Raw genomic sequence first — 21,413 nt, 5'->3', positions numbered from 1 at the left:
CAAAGTGGGAGAAAAATTCAATTCTCATTACAATTGATAAGGATAACCAGGATAGGACTTCCAGTTTTCATACCTTGCCAAGAGTCTATTTTATAGTTATTTATTTATTTTATTCTTCTTATCATTCAACATACTGCTTCCTTACTTTCAAAACCCCAATTTACAAGACTCATAACCAATAATAAGAACACCTCCCTGCAATTCCTTGAGAAGACGACCCGAGGTTTAAATACTCGGTTATCAATAATAAAAAAGGGTTTGTTACTTGTGACAACCAAAATGTTTGTATGAAAGGACTTTTGTTGGTTTAGAAACTATACTTGCAATGAGGATTTATCTGCAAATTTCTAGACCACGCAAAAGTTCTCTCATCAATGTATCCACATAATTAGGCTCAAATCTCACATGCTTGTGTTCTTTGCTCAAAACATGATCCACAAGTGTCTAATTCAAGCAAGTTCTAAAAAAATTTTTTCAACCAATTGGGTGGTACCCTAAAAATGAATTTCCTGAAAATTTTTATCATATTGACTAAGCTTATTCCAGTGCAATGTTGTGATTTAGAAAATTTTGAAAATTTTCCTAGTTTTACCCCCTTTTTTTTTCAATCAAAGCACAATTCTTATACAAAAAGGGTTAACTAGATTTTTAACAATCCAAAACACTTTTCTAATCACAATAAAAAACTAAGATGCTAAACATATATATAATAATAATAATAATAATAATAATAATAATAAAAGTATGCAATGACCAATACAAGAGTATCTACAATAGCAAATATATACAGTCATCCCAAAATGATCTAAAATATAAAGTGTAAAATAAAATAAAGTAGTAGAAACTAAAGATGGATGTCCGAAAGTTCACCATATAAATGCAAACACCGGTCACAAACGATGACCTCCCCACACTTTAGAATCAAGCATCGTCCTTGATGCTACTGCTGAAGCTCAGGATGGGGGTCAACAATTGCGCCGGGCTCCTCAGGCTCGGGCTGTGGGACTGGGAGTGGCTGTGGCTCTGGATGTGGCTGTGGATCCTCAGGAGGCTACTGGACCTCAGTGGTGGCCTGTGTCTCTGGTGGTGCATCCTGATGAGTTGGCTCCTCAGCCAGCTCCTCCTCCTGATCCTGCTCGTCGGAAGCGGGAGAGTCTGGGAGCGGCGGTAGCTCGATGCCCTGTGATACAAACACCTACTCGATGCGATCAAGACGTTGCATGACACGACGCTCGAAGTGCTCCATGAAGCAAAGCAGGTGCTGCACCAGCAGATAAGTCGGCTTAGGTGCTGGTGGTGGTGGTGGTGGTAAGGGTGCTGCGGCTGCTGAAGTAGAGGGGGGTCCTGCTGCTGCTGCTGACGATGAGGGCTGAGCTGCCTCCTCCACTATTCTAGCTCGGGAACGGCGTTTGGGTGGGGGCTTCTCGTGCACCCACCCACCCCATGGAATAGTAGTCTCCTTGTCATCGTCATCTGGGGGTGGTGGTGTCACATCATCATCCTCCCACGGGACACCTGCCAGCTCAATCATGCTGGTGACCAGTGTAGGGAAGGGTAGCAAGCCGCGAATATGAGCTCTCCACATACTATGCCTGATCAGTCGGGGGAAGTTTATCTCCTTCCCTTCCATCACACACCCAATTAGAACCAGCATATCCATCGGAATCTTTGAAAAGTGAGTGGTGGGAAAGACATAGTGGGCGAAGATATGCTGAATGTATGATTAAACAGTGCATATTTGAAGTTGAAATTTTAGAATGTTGGCTCTTGAAAGAATAAGGAAAAAAGAAAAATATTATTGATAATCTGAAAAATCAATAAAATTGATTCTTGAAGCAAGAAAAAGTAGCAAAAAGAAAAGAAAAAGCATGTTTCAAAAGAAAAAATAATATGCATGCGAAAAAGAAAGAAAAAAATGGTGAAAAGGAAAAAAAATAATAAAAAGCAGAAAAATCCATTACTGCCCAATAATGCAGGAAAAGGAGGGCAGATTGAAAAAGCCAATAACCTTTTAAACCAAAAGGCAAGGGTAAAAGAGCCCAAGGCTTTGAGCATTAATAGATAGAAGGGCCCAAAGGAATAAAATCCTGGCCTAAGCGGCTCAATCAAGCTGCCCCTAAGCATGTGCTTGTGGCGTGAAGGTGTCAAGTGAAAAGCTTTAGACTGAGCAGTTAAGTCATGTTCCAAAGCAAAAAGAGTGTGCTTAAAAACTCTGGACACCTCTTTCTGGGGACTCTAGCAAAGCTGAGTCACAATCTGAAAAGGTTCACCCAGTTAAAGTGTTTGTGGCATTATTGTATCCGGTGGTAATACTGGAAAACAAGGTGCTTAGGGTCACGGCCAAGACTCTAAAAAGCTGTGTTCAAGAATCAAAATAAGCTTAACTAAGAGAGTCAATAATATCATCTGGATTCTAAGTTCCTAAAGATGCCAACATCTCTGAGTTTCAATGGATAGTGAGATGCCAAAACTATTCAGAAGCAAAAAGCTACTAAGACTCGCTTATCTGATTTTAACTAAGCTTCAATTAAAACTTATAAATTCATTGTATCTTAATTTTCTTTTTATCCTACTATATTTTTAGTTGCTTGGGGACAAGCAACAGTTTAAGTTTGGTGTTGTGATGAGCGGATATTTTATACGCTTTTTTGCATCACTTTCATATAGTTTTTAGGGGTTTTTATTTAGTTTTTATAGGTTTTAGTGTTAAATTCACATTTTTGGATTCTACTATGAGTTTTTGTGTTTTTGGACAATTTTAGGTATTTTCTGGCTGAAATTGAGGAGCTGGAGCAGAAGTCTGATTTAGAGACAGAGAAAGCACTGTACTGCAGATGATGTCCGGATCTGACCTGCCTACATTCGAAAGAGCTTTTTTGGAGCTACAGAAGTCCAAATAAAGCACTCTTAACAGCTCTGGAAAGCTGACTTTCAGAGCTTTCCAGAAATATATAATTGTTTATACTTTGCTTCTGATCATAAGGCCCAAAACTGGCATCCAACGCCAGTTACCTGCCCCCTTGCAAGCGTCCAGCGCCCAAAGAGCAGAGACCAATGTACAAACACCCAGAGAGGACCCCCTAGGAGTCTCATATCACGTGGATCTCATCAAAACTCAGCCCAAACACTCATCAAGTGGGCTCTAGAACTGAATTTTAGCACTAAATAGACTGTTTTACCGTTACTAGTCATTTATTTACATTTAAGAGATTTAATTTATGTAATTAAGAAGTTCTTGGAACCTATTCAGCCCTATTTTCATTTTACATTGTATTTTTACTTCAGTATGAGTTTCTAATCCTCCTAAGTTGAGGGGAGGAACCCTGCTGAGTCCTATGAATTAATAAAAATATTACTGTTTCTCTTCGATCCGTGTTTGATTAATTCTAAGATGTATATTCGTACTTCATCGTGGTGAATAGGATGATCTAACTAATTAGCACTGTTCATCACATTAAGATGAACTTGCCTGACAAACACCCGCGTCTACTTGGGTTAGAATATGTCTTTTACCAGACAAGGACGACCAACAGCTTGAATATACATTTCTCAGACGGCTAATCCACAACTTCATTGGGGACTTCTCGAGACATCAGTTCAGCCGATTTTCAGGGAGATTAGGGTCTCTGTGGTAGAGGCTAGAACCCAAAGATACATCATTCTCTAATCCGGAAGATCCGACCTTGTCTGTGCCACTTTTAGTAGGATCATGAAGGAGAATGGACTGTACGCGCTTCACCCTCAAGTAAAGATGGATCCACACTAAACCTGGGATTTAGATCCAGAGGAGTATTGGCAGCTGTTCAAACCAGTGTCAATCACATACAGCCTGCCATTGAAGAAATCACTCACAAGCAAGGAGAGCAGTAGTACCAGAGTTAATTCAGAAAGGTGAAGCAACTCCAACTCTCAACTCTATTACTAGCATTTAATCCAATTGGTTTTACCCCTTTCGCACGTTACTCTTACAACTCTATATATGACATATAATCATTTAAAGTTTATCCAACAACCTTCTGATTCCGCCTGACTAAGACCTGCGAGATAACCATAGCTTGCTTCAAGCCACAATCCTCGTGTGATCGACCCTGACTTGCTCAGGTATTACTTGGACGACTTATTGCACTTGCTGGTACTGCTGTACGAAAGTGTGGGGTTTGCGTACACGCACCATGCAACAATGTGCTCTCAGTCTTTTCTTGAGTCTCTTCTTCATTTAGTTCCTCAATAGTGTGTACCAATTGAGGCTCAACCTCTTCTTGAGTCTCTTCTTCTCTTGGATTCACTTCTGTGTCTCTGAGAAGAGTGTTAGGGTATCTCTGTAATTTCTGAGGAAGGTTCCTCTGAATGACTGCATTGCACTCCTTAGTAAGAGCTACTGTCTCTAGTTCCCTCTAATCCCTTTTGTTGTTCAGTATTTTCTTCATAAACTTAGCATATGATGGCATCTATTCAAGAGCCTCTGTAAAGGGAATTTTGATCTCCAGCTTCTTAAAAGCTTCTAAGAATTTGGCAAATTGCCTATCCTTTTTTGCTTTCTGGAGTCTTTGAGGGTATGGTAACTTGGCCTTGTACTCATCAATCTTGGTTGATGAAGCCCGAGTACCTTGTGTCTTGGAAGGGGGGTTACTAGCTTGCTTAGGATGGTTGTTATCAGTATGTGACTGGCCTCCCTTGCTTGGGCGTTCAACGCCTATATTGCTGCCCCCTTCCTGGCGTTCAACGCCAGTGCTACTATTCCCTTTTGGGCATTTAACACCCTTGTTGGTGTCCTCAATTGGTCATTCAACGCTAGGGATGGATACCCCTTCTTGGCATCGAATGCCAATGACATTCCTTTTTGGGCATTCAATGCCCTCAGAGATGTCTTGGACATCAGTCTGGTGTTCCTCTGTTAGCTTTTCTTTCTTGTTGTACTGAGGTTGGGTGTTTAAGAATTTCCCACTCCTCAACTGCTGCCTTGTTTGACTCAGCTGGGCTTCTACATTCCTGTTAGAAGCTTGAGTTTCTCGCAAAGCCTCTTGTAATTCCAGTAGTTGCTAGGCAAGGGCATGCAGTTGCTGAATTAGTGGGCCATCTTCTTTTGGAGTGTTAGGTTTGGTAGATACTGCCTTAACCTCTCCTTTCATAGAAGTCTCAGCAGATGAGTACAGATGCTGATTAGTGGCAACTGTCTTAATAAGCTTGTGAGCCTTTTTTATGGTTTTTCTCATATGTATGGAACCAGCCGAGTGGTCCAGAGATATTTTAGCCATGTCTAAAAGTCCATAGTAGAAGATGTCTAACTGTACCCATTCTGAAAACATTTCAGTGAGACATTTTCTTAGCATCCTTCTATACCTCTCCCAGGCATCATAAAGAGATTCACTATCTCCTTGTTTGAAGCCTTGGATGTCTGGTCTCAACTGGGTCATCTTTCTTGGAGGAAAGTATTGATTTAAAAACTTGTCTACTAACTGTTTCCAAGTTTTCAAGCTAGCTTTGGGCTGGTTATCTAACCACCTCTTTGGTTGGTCTTTTACAGTAAAAGAAAAGAGTAATAGTCTGTAGACATCTTAGTCTACTCCCTCGTTGTGTACTGTGTCAGCAATCTTTAAGAAATCTGCCAGAAACTCAGTAGGTTCTTCTTATGGAAATCCAGAATACTAGCAGTTTTGCTGCATTAAGGTAATGAGTTGAGAGTTTAGTTCAAAGCTACTTGCTCTGATGTGGGGTATGCTAATACTTCTTCCATAGAAGTCAGCAGTGGGGTTTGTATAGGATCCCAGAATTCGTCTGAACCTCTCATTCCCATTTGGGTTCATGATGAAGAAAGGTAGAAGAAGAGAAAAAATAAAAGATAAAGATGTCAATTGTAATTAAAATATTTTTGTTTTTATTTTATTTATTTATTTTGAAAATATAAGCTAATTAATTAAAAAGAATTGAAAATTAATATTTCGAAAAAGAAGAGAGAGAAATAGAAGAAGAGAGAGAACAAGTAACTAATTAAGAAGAGAATTAAAAATAAGATAAGATAGAAGATTAGAAAAGATTTGATTTTGAAAATATTTGAAAAAGTCAACAAGATAAGATAAGAATTGAAAAGATTTGAAAAAGATTTACTTTTAAAATTTAAAAGAAGATAAGATAGGAAAGATAAGATAAGTTAGGTAAGAAAGATAAGATAAGGAAGTTAAGAAAAAATAAGTTTTAAAATTAAAAAGATTTAAATTTAAAATTTGAAATTTGAAAATTAAATTTTGAATTTTTGAATTTGAAACAAGATAAAATAAAGATTTGAATTTTGAAAAGGTTTAATTTTTGAAATAAGATAAGAGAAAATTTTTGAATTTTTAAGAAAGACATAAAGATAAGATTTTGAAAAAGATAAGATTTTTGAAAAGATTTGATTTTGAAAAGATTTGAATTTTGAAATTTAAAACCAAGATAAGATAAGATAACAATTTTGAAATTAAAATCTGAATTTTTAATTAAAAATTTCAAAAAATTAATGAAAAATAAGAAAATATATTTTATTTTTTATTTTTGAATTTAATGAGAAAAGAGAAAAACAACAAAAAGACACCAAACTTAAAATTTTTAGATTTAAAGCACTCAATTTTTGAAAATTTGAAGACAAACACCAAGAGACACCAAACTTAAAAATTTTAAGATCAAAACAAAAAGAAAACACAAGAACACTTTGAAGATTAAAAAGAACACCAAGAACAAGACTCAAAAAATTCAAAGAACACAAGAACATGCAAAAGACACCAAACTCAAAATTTTTGAAAAACAAACACACAATTTTCGAAAATTTAAAGAAAAGACACAAGAAGACACCAAACTTAAAGATTGATACAAGAATCAAACAAAAGACACTAATTTTGAAAATTTTTTGGAAAAAAACACCAAAAAATTCGAAATTTTTACCAAGAACAAGAACTAAAGACTCAAACAAAAGGTAAAGATTAATAAAGAAAAGAAAAAATTTTTGAAAAAACTTTGAAAAAGAAAACAAGAAATAGGTAAGACTCAAAGTAAGAAAAATAAATAGAAAATACATAGCCAAAAACAGAAAAGGTTTTGAAAAAATTTTTGAAAGAAAACAAAAAAAATTCGAACTTTAAGCAACAAGAACAAAATCAAAAGACTCAATTAAAAAAAGATCAAGAAAAGAAAATATTTTTTATTTTTTCGAAAATAGGAAGAATAAAATAAAAGAAAAGCTAACAAAATTAAAGATAATACCTGATCTATGGAATAAGATAATCCGTTAGTTTTTCAAACTCGAACAATCCCCGGCAAGGATGCCAAAAACTTGGTGCACGAATCTCCACGCTTCGTACAGTTGAACCAGCAAGTGCACTAGGTCATCCAAGTAATACCTGAGCGAGTCAGGGTCGATCCCACGAGGATTATGGTTTGAAGCAAGCTATGGTTATCTTCTAGGTCTTAGTTAGGCAGATCAAGAAGTTTTTGGATTTGTTTAAATGCAGTTTGAATGTTTGGAATAATAATCTTAAAACTTAGATGGATGAGGCTTGGAGTTGCTTTTTCCTTATGGATTAACTCTGATCTTACTATTTCTTCAATTATGAATGATTTCTTCTATGGCAGGCTGTATGTGTTTGACGTTGGTTTGAGCAACCACCAATACTCCTCCAGATCTGAACCCCAAGTTTAGTGCGGATCCATTCTGATTGAGGGTGAAACTTCTGCAGTTCATTCTCCTTGGTGATCCTACTTAAAACACCACAGACAAGGTCCAATCTTTCGGATTGGAGGATGCTGCGCCTTTGGGTTCTAGCCTTTACCACAAAGACCCTAATCTCCCCGTAAATCGGCTGAACTGGTGTCTCGAGAAGTCCCCAACAAAGTCGTGGATTAGCCGTCTAAGAGATGCATAATCAAGCTGGTGGTTCATCATTGTCCGATGAAAGACGCACTTTGAACCCATGTAGAATGTGATAACCTTATGCCAGTTCAACGCATTCATATTGATGAAGAACAAATATACATCTTAGAACAGAGAATCAAACACGGACTAAAGAGGAACAATAATCTTTTATTAATCCATAAAACTTTGCAGGGCTCCTCCCCTAAACCTTGGAGGTTTAGAAACTCATACTGATAGAAAATACAATGTGAAAAACAAAATTATGGTAAATGATGGGCGAATATCCTTAACAAAGATTGATCTTCTACTTTAAATACTAAACTAATGACTAGTAAGGATAAAATAGTCTTTTTAGTGCTAAAATCCACTTCTGGGGCCCACTTGGTGAGTATTTGGGCTGAGCTTTGATGAGATCCACATGCTATGAGGTCTCTAGGGCGTTGAACGTTGTCTAGGGGTCCTCTTTGGGCGTTTGGACGTTGGTCTCTTCTCCTTGGGCGCTGGATGCCTGGAAGGGGTAGGAGGCTGGCGTTTGATGCCAATTTTGGGCCTTCTAATCTGAAGCAAAGTATGGACTATTATACATTGCTGGAAAGCTCTAGATGTTAGCTTTCCATATCCATTGAGAACGCTCCATTTGAACTTCTGTAGCTCCATAAACTTCCGAGTGTAAGGAGGTCAGATCCAGACAACATTTACAATATTTTCTCTGTCTCTGAATCAGACTTTTGCTCCAGGTCCTCAATTTCAGCCAAAAATTACCTGAAATTGTACAAAAATACACAAACTCAAAGTAGAATCCAAAAATATGAATTTAACACTAAAACCTATGAAAACTTAATAAAAACTAAACAAAACATGCTAAAAACTATATGAAAACAATGCCAAAAAGCGTATAAAATATCCGCTCATCAGGTGCCCTGTCACCCTTACAACAAGAGAGAGAACACAGACATACTCATCATCAATCAATCTCAATCATGCCTCATTCATCATATTCATTCATTTTCAATCAATCATCATCAGGTTAACCTTCATTTATAATAGTGTCAATATTCTGCACTTCCTCAATCAACCAACACTAGTTTCATCATTATTCATACCATGTTTAACTTCTTTCAAAGCCCTTGATCCAAGTTCTTCCACTTCACAACCATCCACTATATGTCTCCTCTCCTTTTATGTTTAGAAACTAGGTATTAGGTCCTAGAAGGAAGTTATAGAGGTTTGAAAAGTTAGAGGATTGGTGAAACGTTCAAAATCACATTTTTGGGCCAAAAAAGGGGCTTTGCATACGCGAGATACCCCTCTGCACGTGCGAACTTTTAGAGTCGCGTACACAGCCATGTTCTGCGTACGCGAGTGTTTGAGACAGAGGAAAATGCTCACGTCGCGACCATGGTTCCGCACGCGCGAACCCCATTTCTTCCAAAAGCCACTAAAATCATATTTTTGCACCAAATTTTAAACGTGCATAACTTTTTCGTTTTAAATGATTTTTTTCATCCATTATTCAAACGGCATAAACTTCACGGATCCAATTTTTATTTGAAATAAGTTTCACATAAATTGGGCATCTGGAAGTCGAGTTATGACTCGCTGAAGTTGGTAAAAAATTCTTGTTTCTTTTAACAAAACACCAAAATCCAATTCTTTCCAAAATCTTAATTTCAAACCATTATTTTACTCCTTAGAACAACACCAAATCCTCTCAAAGCAATCTCATATCCATCTCATCTCTTCCATAACATTCCTATGCTTAATTTTTCTCCCTTCCAACCCAACAATCAATAATCGACAACAACACAATTCATCAATATATCATTATTATCATTCATAATCATTATCAATACTCATAAAATCAACACTTTCACATTATGTACATACATCACATATACTCTATCAAACCAACCAATTCATTTAACAAAATCACTAATTCTCAATCATTCATATAATCCGACTTATCCTACGGTCAACTAGCCTAAGTTTTCACATTATCTTACACATTATCCACGAGAAACCAAAATCATATCTTGGTTCCAATTCACCAAAATCATATCTTGGTTCCAATTTCACATTGGCCGATTTCTCCCTAAGTCACAAACACCACAAATTCTCTTCTCCACATGCCTCAGGGTCTTCAAATCAACTCAACCAGCTTATATCCACCACAACTTGGTTCCAATTCACCACTTTGACTTCACTTTCACATGTATTCAATCTAACACCACACAATTTTATATATAGTCACAATTTAAATTTTTAATCCTCATAAAAATCAAAGATTCACATGGGGTTAGGGTTTTCTTACCGTTACCCACGGGTCAAATGGACAAAACCCGATGATTACCTGCTGCTAGAGTTCACCTAAACCATCAAAATTATTCAATTCTTCAAAACCTAAAACTCTAAATTTTCAAAACTTAAATGAGAATATCTGAGTAAAAAGACTCAAGTTTCTTACAAAATTGTTTAGTGGATTTTGTAGAGGATTCTGAGATGAATGCGTGACCGTTGACGGTTCGTCAATCGGAGTTTCGAATTAAAAGTTATGTGGAATTGAAATTTGAGTTGAAAGAAGAGTTAGGGTTTGAGGTTTTCTGCTGCTCCTCAACGTGATTTAAGTGAAATGAAGGGGAAGGAGGTTGAAATTGGCTTCTTATATGTTGGGTCATGGGTCCGGTTTGGATCCGGTCCAACTGATTTGGATCGTTTGTCCAATTTTAGGCTAAAATCTTTAAAATTAGTGTTAAAATTTATATTTTAATTATTTTTACTCTTCTAACTTGTCAAATTTAATTTCTTAATTTTTTTAAATAATAATTAATTTATTGGTTAACTATTTATTAATTACTTGGGGTTTACATGGTATATCAATCCTATAGTGAGTGCACCTTCTCACTTCCACGAACCTACATAATCCAGTCTGGGAAAAGAAGACTCTACCTCTAAGCTAGACTAACACTTTTGATATTATACGTTAATTAATGGGATAAGTATTGTTTTGGTCTCTAAGGTTTGGGGTCAAAATTAAAATCGTCCTTAACCTTTTTTTGGTTTGAAATGATCTTCAATGTTCTAATTAGTATTAAAATCGTCATTTTAAGGACAATAATTTTTTAGATAACAAAATTTCCCCGCCACTACACCATCTCTCACCTTGCATTTATCACCACTGGCTTCCTCTTCATAGTCACCACCACTAACACTTTAGAGTTTTTTTTTTTAAATCTAACAACAACAACAAAATATTCAGATTTTTTTTGAAAAAAGAAAATGAAAAAATTCATTAGAGAGAGAGAGAGGTTGTCGACTTGATCTATCACTGCTATCATCGAAAAAAACCATCAACCCATGCCTAGGGAAACAATTCAACAAGTCAGCAGCAGCACCCAAATCCTCAACCTCCCACCCCGTTCTGTGGTTCATTCCATGTCATGTGAGAAGAAAGGGAATCACTACGAATGGTAGAGGGTGCAGCGGTGGCATTTCCAGCATGCTTGAGAGGAAAGAAAGTTTTAAGCTTTGTTGAGGAACTATTGAAGTGAGATATGAAAAGTAGAGATAGAATAGAAGAACGACGAAAAGATAAGGATGGTAAAGCACACAAGATAATGTAGAAGTGTAAGGGTGTGGTGGCTATAGTTGGAATTGAATTAAAGTGAATGATTGAAAAAACAAATTAGAACAAAAGATTTTAACTTTAGGTTCTAGAAGGAGAGAGATATAGATGAAGAGGATGAGACTCATCAAAGGTAAATTTGTTAAAAGAATGATTTTAATACTAAATGGAACATTGAGGACCATTTCGAATAGAAGAAAAAAGTTTGTAACGATTTCGATTTTGACCCCAAATCTTACGGACTGAAACAGTACTTATCCTTATATATATTATATCATTTTTAACGAAACTATTTTATATTTAATTAATTTAGTTTTAGTTTTGTACTCATTCTTTTTTAAATTAGTCATATTTTCTAATAATATAATTATTAAAATAAATATTAAATTTAATTAAATATTTATAAATTATAAAATAAGACAAAAATACTCTTTATTAATTATAATATATTTTCTCTTTCTATGATTATATGATATTGTTTTAATAAATACTTGAGTTATATAATAGGTATAAACTACTTAATAAATTATTAAAATTCAAAAATAATAGTTAATTTAATACCAAAATAAAATAAAAAAATAATTATTACGAAAAGAATGGAATATAATTTAATATAAATATTTAATTATATCTAAATTATTGGTTCAACCAGTAATTAATAGTTAAACCAATAACTCATATGATCCAGTATTATGACCAGGTCCATTATTAGTTTGGTTTTGATAATTATAAATTGTTTTTTTCTTTTCTTTTAGTATGTATGTTAGATATTTAATGTGTATGTTTGGTTTATGTTAAATTATGTTTGGATTGTCATTATGTTGGATTTTTTTTAAATTTAATTAGATTATGTTATGGCTTTGCATTTTTTTTTGAATTTTTTTAAAAATAATATTCATGGATATTCACGGGGATCCATCTTCTCAGTAGAAACAATTAAACATGGACCTATGATAGAGATGAAGCAAAAATGGAGAATATTTTTGTAACGACCCAATTTCTAACACATCATGATCTTAGTAAAAGTAAGGTATTACTAACCTGTTTTCCTTTATTATCTATTTAATAATAAGCCTTTACGACGTTAACACGTTTCTAGTTTTAGGAAAAAGCTAGTAAATTGTTTTTATTCACTAAAAATCGTTCATCAAAGACTTCCAATTGATAATGATCACATAATTACTAGTAATACATTATAGTTATTCAATGAATAACAAATATAAGCCTACCCCTCTGAAATAAAAGTTTCAACTAACAAGACGAGGAAAAAATAAATTCTAGCAATAACTCAACTCGCAAACAAACTCTTCTATGCTTTCACAACTTCACAATAAGCATTCACATCTGTAACTGAAAAGATTGAAAGAGGGGGTAAGAATTGGAGAATCCTTAGTAGGGTCGGTGTTTTAACAACAGACAAACAATAGAGTACATATTAACTTAAACATACAAAAAGTACAAAGGAGCAATCAATTAGAAAGCACACACACATTCACAGAGATACACAATATAGAAATATGCGTAAACAAGTATGATGCATGTCTAGCCCTACACAGGCCATGAGCTCATGTGACAGTTGCCTACTCGTCCCCGACATTACTCGGACACAAGTCCTAGATATGACTTTTCAGATGCACACAGTGTGTATATAAGTCTTACGGCTAGGCTGCATATAATGTGACTTTTAAATATATTTAATATGCTTACATCTGAAAAATAATTCACAGTGTGTGGGCGTCCCCACTATATATTTGGCACTAAGTCCCAATAACAATTATCTTTGACCTCTGCTCTCCTGTGGCAAAGATTCCTCATTCTTTTAGTCTTTACTCTCTACTCTAATGTGACAGAGATTCCTTTAGTTAATATATTCTTTTTTTTTCTATTCCCTACTCTCCTGTGGCAGAGGTTCTTTATATTCTTCAAGTCTTTTCTCTCTACTCTATTATGGCAGAGATCCCTTTAATCTTTTTCTTTTCTTTTCTTTCTTATTATTCTTTTACTTTCTTACATTTCAACAATATAAATTATCTTTGTGCTCTTCCATCATCTTTCCCTAAGTGTGTTAGATTTTTAGCTTAAATTTGACTTTCTAAAACTTTTAGGGAATATTATTGTTTCACTTTTTCATTAACAATTATTCAAATTAAATAATATCTTTAGTAAAACGATAATAATTATATTATTATGAGTAGACTAATTTTAATAATAAAAGGGTAATATCATTATTATTTTGATAATGAAAACCTGTTAATTAAAAGTCTTATTGTTAAACTTTTAGGAATTACATTTTAGTTTCAAACTTTTAGAAAGATTTATATCTTGAACTAATGTACTATACGAACTTACTAAAATAATTTACATACATTATAATTATAAAAAATATCGTTATACTTTTATAAAATATCTATTTTACTCCTGAATTTTTACTTATTACCTAAAATATGTATAAACTTATAAAACTACTATTTTTAACTACGATCTTTTATCAAAATACAATCTTATTCTCAAAAATAAAATTTCTATTGGTGATCACACCTCCACTATAAAAACTAAACCTTCTTTTAATATTTCTTCAAATTTTTGGTTTAATTTTTAATCAATTTTTGAACTTTTTGGTTACCAATTTTTTACAGAGTTCACCTTAACCTTCCATGGTTATCAATATTTCATCAAAAATAAGTAACTAAAATAGTTCGGTTCTTGCTGTCCTCTTGAAGCCGAACCACAAGTCAATAAATCAACAAAATTTCACCAAAATTCAAGCACAAAAGCATTCAAAATCAAATCTCAAACTTGAATTTATCAATCACACATCAATAATATATTTAATTATTACAAAATTACCAAATCCTACCTTTATATGACAGTCACTAAACTAAAACACCAATAAAGCTTTCTGAACAAGAAATCAAAGAAGAAAACGTCAAAATCAGCTACAGCACCTCTAGGGCTCACTCTATCGAACCTTAAATGGAGGGACAGTAGCGCCACGCGGTGCTCCTCCCAATAGAAAGTGTGGTACCATTGTGAAGAGAAGGAAGATACGAACACATTAATCGGTTTAGATTTTTTAGGAAATTACGGAGCTCAAAAAATCAAATTTGGAAGGTTCACGGTGCCATGGAACTTTCTCTCTCATGGTTCTCTTTCTTTATTCTCTCATGACTCACGACTGAATGAGAAAAATAAAGAAAATGATGGTGATGTGGTGTTATAAGGGGGGGCATGTGTCAATTGGTTAAGCTTTTGGTGAGCGATTCAAGTTATAAATATCTTAAACGGATAATTACAAAAGATAGATATATTAAAACACGAGTAATAATACATATGGAGGTAAATTTACTAATATAAATGACATTAGTGACATAGTGATTATAAGAAATGAAGATACATGATGAAGCATTAGCTAAGCTAAGTTTATCGAAGAGTACCAATATTTACTCATACCATCAGATTTTAGACTTGAAATATTAATCACCGAAATTAAATTATAAAATATTCATTATTTATAGATTACCAAAATTATAATTTCAATTATGTAAAATATCTTATTATAACAAAATTATATAATAATCTAAATTATTTCCTCAAATAATAATAATTATAAAAATTAATTTAATTTTGCCTATTAAAATAGTTTCTAATAAATATTTAAAACCAATAAAATAAATCATAATTAATTTAAACTTCAATAATCATAAAATTAATATAATTACTTTTAATGAAATAGTCCTTGATGCATTTGCATCTTAGTTAGTTAATTAGCTAGTTTAAGACTTTGTTTCATGAATTTTATTCAATAATCAAGTGGTTTCGTTGTTAATCATCACTTATTTGTACATGAAAAAAATCATTAAATATTAAGTTGAATTGTGTTCATTCATGAATATATAAGCTTAAATTGCGAATTTATGTTCACTAATGCATTTGGTGATTATTCTTGATGATATGAGCCATGCTTTGATGTAATTTTGTTTATTGATTTCTTGAATAGAAGTTAATGAAGCAAGGAGCATCAACAATGCATGTTTTGGAGGCAATGAAAAGAAGCATGCATGAGTTATCAATGTAAATCCAATGAAGCATGCATTAGGGTGGAGCAAGGATCAAACCCTCACCCTTGCACCTCTAGTGGTGCCTCAAGCGCTACCTTGTGAAGCGCCAATAGAAGTAGGCGCCTTCGAATACTTTCCAAGGGGGGAATTAGCGCCTTAGGCACCTAAAAATGGCGCCTTAGGCACCAAAAAATGGCGCCTCAAGCGCCCATCAACAACACACTTCAAGGCATCAAAATTGGACACACTTGTGGCGCCTCAAACACCTAAATCGGAGCCTCAAGCGCCACCTTCATGCCACCTCCAGGACCATCAATGGTGATCCAACAATGTGGCGCCTTAGGCACCCAAATTGGTGCCTCAGGCGCCCTTCATGTCACACTCGAGGGCATCGAATTCCATTGTTTTTACTTTCAGTATGAATTTCTAAACCTCCTAGGTTGAGGGGAGGAGCCCTGCTGATCCTATGAATTAATAAAAGTATTATTTCTTCTCCTTCGATCCGTGTTTGATCTATCTCTAAGATGTATATTCCGATCTTCATCGTGGTGAGCAGGACGATCTGACAAATTGGCTCTGTTCATCACATTATGACGAACGTGCCTAACAAACACCCGCGTCTACTTGGGTTCGTGTGAATACTTAGCTGGAAAGCACGAACCAACAGCTATGTTTATACATCACTCAGACGGTTAATCCACAATTTCGTTGGGGACTTCTCAAGACACCAGATCAGCCGATCTCCAGGGAGATTAGGGTCTTTGTGGTATAGTCTAGAATCCAAAGAAGCAGCGTTCTCTGATCTGGAAGATTTGACCTTGTTTATGGCGCTTTGAGTAGGATCGCCAAGAGAATGGATTGCTATGCACTTCACCCTCCGTCAGATTGAATGACCACTGACAATGGCGTTCAACCTGTAGCAGAGGAGGTCAAGGACCATTGGCGTGGCTTTGATCACTTACAGCCTGCCAAAGAAGAAGATCATTCACAAGCAAAGAAGATAATAGTACCAAAGTGACTTCAAAAAGACAAAGAAACTCCGACTCTCAACTCTATTCTTTTTATTGATTTATTCTTATTAATGATTTTAAGGTGTAAATTACTCTTACAACTCCAAAGACATTCTTATTCCGCCTGACTAAGACCTGCAAGACAACCATAAGCTTGCTTCAAGCCATAATCCTCATGGGATCGACCCTGACTCGCTCAAGTATTACTTGGACGACCCAGTGTACTTGTTGGTACTACTGCTGTTGTATGAAATAGTGTGGGTTTTGCGTACACGCGCAACCAAGTTTTGGCGCTGTTGCCAGGGATTGTTGAGTTTGGACAAACTACCGGATTGTCTTGCTCCCTAAATCAGGTAATTTTTATTTTTGTTAAGTCTTTGATTTTGATTTTCTTCATCTCAATTTTTCCAAAAAAAAAAAATTAAAAATCTTTTTCAAAAATATTTTTCTTTTCTTTGTTCAATTTTTGTTCTTGGTTTTGAGTCCTGCCTGTTCATGCTTTTCAATTTCAAAAACATTTTTCATATAGTTTATTTTTGGCATCCTCTGAATTGTGTTCTTTGAATGTGTCAATTTTCTTGGTAATTGTGTTTCTTTGAGTCTTTCTTTCTAAAACTTTTCAAAAATAATTTTTCTTTGTTTAATTCTTGTGTCAAGTCTTTAAGTTTGGTGTTTTCTTTTATTTTTCTTGGAACTTTTGAAAATTTGGTCTTGGATTTCTAAAAATTTTAAGTTTGGTGTTCTTTTTATATTCTTGTGTTCTTGAGTCTTTAAATTTTGTTCTTCGTGTTCTTGTGAGTCTTCAAGGTGTTCTTGAGTGTTGCATGTGTTTTGATCTTAAAATTTTTAAGTTTGGTGTTCCTTTGTATTTTCCTCCAAATTTTCGAAAATTTAGGTGCACTAGATCTAAAAATTTTAAGTCTTGTCTCTTTTTTGTGTTTTTCTCTTTCATCATAAAATTAAAAAAAAAATATCTTTTTTATTTTTATTTAATTATTATTTTCGAATTTTTTATTAAAATTTCGGATTTCGATTTTAAAATTTTATCTTATCATATCTCAATTGTCAAGTTTTCAAAAATCAAATTTTTTCAAAACTTAAAAACCATATCTTTTTCAAAAAATCTTATTGTTGAGCGGATAATTTATACGCTTTTTGGCATTGTTTTTAGTATGTTTTTAGTAGGATCTAGTTACTTTTAGGGATGTTTTTATTAGTTTTTATGTTAAATTCACATTTCTAGACTTTACTATGAGTTTGTGTGTTTTTCTGTGATTTCAGGTATTTTCTGGCTGAAATTGAGGGACTTGAGCAAAAATCAGATTCAGAGGTTGAAGAAGGACTGCTGATGTTGTTGGATTCTGACCTCCCTGCACTAAAAGTGTATTTTCTGGAGCTACAGAACTTCAAATTGCGCGCTTCCAATTGGGTTGGAAAGTAGACATCCAGGGCTTTCCAGCAATATATAATAGTCTATACTTTGGTCGAGTTTAGACAACGCAAAAGGGCATTGAACGCCAGTTCTACGCTGCAGTCTGGAGTTAAACGCCAGAAACACGTCACGAACCAGAGTTGAACGCCAAAAACACGTTACAACTTGGCATTCAACTCCAGAAGAAGCCTATGCACGTGGAAAGCTAAAGCTCAGCCCAAGCACACACCAAGTGGGCCCCAGAAGTGGATTTATGCATCAATTACTTACTTCTGTAAACCCTAGTAGCTAGTTTAGTATAAATAGGACTTTTTACTATTGTATTAGACATCCTGGATTGTATTTTTTATCCTGTGATCACGTTTTGGGGGCTGGCCTCTCGGCTATGCCTGAACCTTCATCACTTATGTATCTTCAAAGGTAGAGTTTCTACACTCCATAGATTAAGGTGTGGAGCTCTGCTGTTCCTCATGAATTAATGCAAAATACTACTGTTTTCTATTCAATTCAACTTATTCTGCTTCTAAGATATCCATTCGCACCCAAGAACATGATGAATGTGATAATTATGTGACGCTCATCATCATTCTCACTTATGAACACGTGCCTGAGAAACACTTCCGTTCTACATGCAACCAAGCTAGAATGAGTATCTCTTAGATATCTAATACAGAGGACCGAGTCCGAGTTATTAGTATCTTTGTGGTATAAGTTAGAACCCATGGATGGCCATTCCTGAGATCCGGAAAGTCTAACCCTTGTCTGTGGTATTCCGATTAGGATCTGGGAAGGGATGGCTGTGACGAACGTCAAATTCGCGAGTGCTGGGCGTAGTGACAGACGCAAAAGGATAGTAAATCCTATTCCAATATGATCGAGAACCTCCAGATGATTAGCCATGTCGTGACAGAGCATTTGGACCATTTTCACAGAGAGGATGGGATGTAGCCATTGACAACGGTGATGCCCTTACAGAAAGCTTGCCATGGAAAGGAGTAGGGCTGATTGGATGAAGACAGCAGGAAAGCAGAAGTTCAGTAGAACGAAGGCATCTCTATACGCTTATCTGAAATTCTCACCAATGAATTACATAAGTATTTCTATCTTTATTTTCTATTTATTTATTATAATTCGAAAACTCCATAACCATCTGATATCCGCCTGACTGAGATTTACAAAGTGACCATAGCTTGCTTCATACCAACAATCTCCGTGGGATTGACCCTTACTCACGTAAGGTTTTATTACTTGGACGACCCAGTGCACTTGCTGGTTAGTTGTGCAAAGTTGTGAAGTTATGTTTGGACCATGGTATTGTGCACCAGTTATTGGCGCCATTACCAGGGAGAGAACGAAGAACAAATTTTACAACCTCAGAGTAACAATTTCGCATACCAAGTTTTTGGCGCCGTTGCCGGGGATTGTTCGAGTTTGGACAACTGACGGTTCATCTTGTTGCTCAGATTAGGTAATTTTTTTTTGTTTTATTTTCAAAAATCTTCAAAAATTTCTCCTTTATTTTCGAAAAAAAAATAAAAATTCTTTTCAAAAATTTTTTTATTATGTTCTTCAGAATTTTTAAGAATGAATTCTAGAGTTTCATGAAGCATGTGAAGCCTGGCTGGCTGTAAAGCCATGTCTAAATTTATTTGGACTGGGGCTTCCAACCCAACATTATCAAGAGCAAGCTAGTTGTTGCTAATCCACCTGCTGCTGTTCCTGATCCACCTGATTTACATGCTAAAGCTTGACTGGCTATTAAGCCATGTCTAACCCTCAGATTGGAGCTTTAGACTAAAGAGCACAAGATTCTTGGAATTCATATTAAAAATTTTGAAATCCTTATTTTTTTTTTCAAATAATTTTCAAAAAATCCAAAAAAAAATTTAGAAAATCAAAAAATCAAAAATAATTTTTTTGTTTCTTGTTTGAGTCTTGAGTCAGATTTTAAGTTTGGTGTCAATTGCATGTTTATCTTGTATTTTTCGAAAAAATCATGCATTCATAGTGTTCTTCATGATCTTCAAGTTGTTCTTGGTAAGTCTTCTTGTTTGATCTTGATGTTTTCTTGTTTTGTATCTTTTATTGTTTTTCATGTGAATTTTTGCATTCATAGAGTCTAAGCATTAAAGATTTCTAAGTTTGGTGTCTTGCATGTTTTCTTTGCATATAAAAATTTCCAAAAATATGTTCTTGATGTTCATCATGATCTTCAAAGTGTTCTTGGTGTTCATCTTGACATTCATAGCATTCTTGCATGCATTCATTGTTTTGATCCAAAATTTTCATGCATTGAGTCTTTTTCATGTTTTTCTCTTTCATCATTAAAAATTCAAAAATAAAAAAATATATCTTTCCTTTTTTCTCTCATAAAATTTGAAAATTTGGATTGACTTTTTCAAAAAATTTTAAAATTCAATTGTTTCTTATGAGTCAAATCAAATTTTCAATTTAAAAATCTTATCTTTTTCAAAATCTTTTTCAAAAATCAAATCTTTTTCATTTTTTTATTTATTTTCAAAAATTTTAAAATTATTTTTCAAAAATATTTTTCTTAACTTTATCTCATAATTTTCAAAAATATCATCAACAATTAATGTTTTGATTCAAAAATTTTAAGTTTGTTACTTACTTGTTAAGAAAGATTCAAACTTTAAGTTCTAGAATCATATCTTGTGATTTCTTGTGAATCAAGTCATTAATTGTGATTTTAAAAATCAAATATTTTTCAAAACTAATTTCAATCATAACTTTTCAAAAATATCTTTTTATCTTATCCTTTTTAAAATCATATATTTTCATATCATATCTTTTTCAAAAATTTGATTCTAAAATATCTTTTCTAACTTCTTATCTTCTTATCTTTTAAAATTTGATTTTTAAAATTTGTTTCAACTAACTAATTGACTTTTTGTTTGTTTCTTATCTTTTTCAAAACTACCTAACTAACTCTCTCTCTCTAATTTTCGAAAATCTCTTCCCTCTTTTTCAAAAATTCTTTTTAATTAACTAATTGTTTCAATTTTTAATTTTTAATTTGATTTTATTCCTAATTTTTGAAAATCACTAACCCCTTTTCAAAATTTTATTTTCGAAAATCCTCTTTCTCTCTCATCTCCTTCTAATTATTTATTCATCTACTAACACTTCATCTCACCCAAATTCGAACCCCCTCTTCCATCTGTGTTCGAATTTTCTCTTCTTCCCTTCTTTACATTACATTCTTTTCTTCTTCTACTCACACAGGGGAACCTCTATACTTGGGCAAAAAGGATCCCTATTATTATTATTTTTCTGTTCCCTCTTTTTCATATGAGCAGGAGCAAGGACAAGAACATTCTTGTTGAAGCAGACCCTGAACCTGAAAGGACTCTGAAGAGGAAACTAAGAGAAGCTAAAATACAACAAT

The 21,413-nt window shown here is 34.2% G+C and overlaps 1 protein-coding gene across 1 annotated transcript in view; it reads right to left on the bottom strand.

Moving 5' to 3' along the window:
* Positions 1-1,051: 1,051 nt before the first annotated feature.
* Positions 1,052-21,413, bottom strand: part of LOC148573800 (uncharacterized) — a 54,328-nt gene continuing 33,966 nt past the window's right edge. The window contains exon 4 of the mRNA XM_088505839.1: positions 1,052-1,180. Within this exon, the coding sequence (XP_088361965.1) occupies positions 1,052-1,180 (129 nt within the window). The remainder of the gene's footprint in view (positions 1,181-21,413) is intronic.

This window comes from Arachis ipaensis, chromosome B2 (genome assembly GCF_059453495.1).
Source record: "Arachis ipaensis isolate K30076 ecotype BB chromosome B2, ASM5945349v1, whole genome shotgun sequence".
In the NCBI taxonomy this organism is placed as follows: Eukaryota; Viridiplantae; Streptophyta; class Magnoliopsida; order Fabales; family Fabaceae; genus Arachis; species Arachis ipaensis.
The sequence above is the reverse complement of the archived record's forward strand: the minus strand, read 5'-3'. Positions and strand labels throughout refer to the sequence as shown.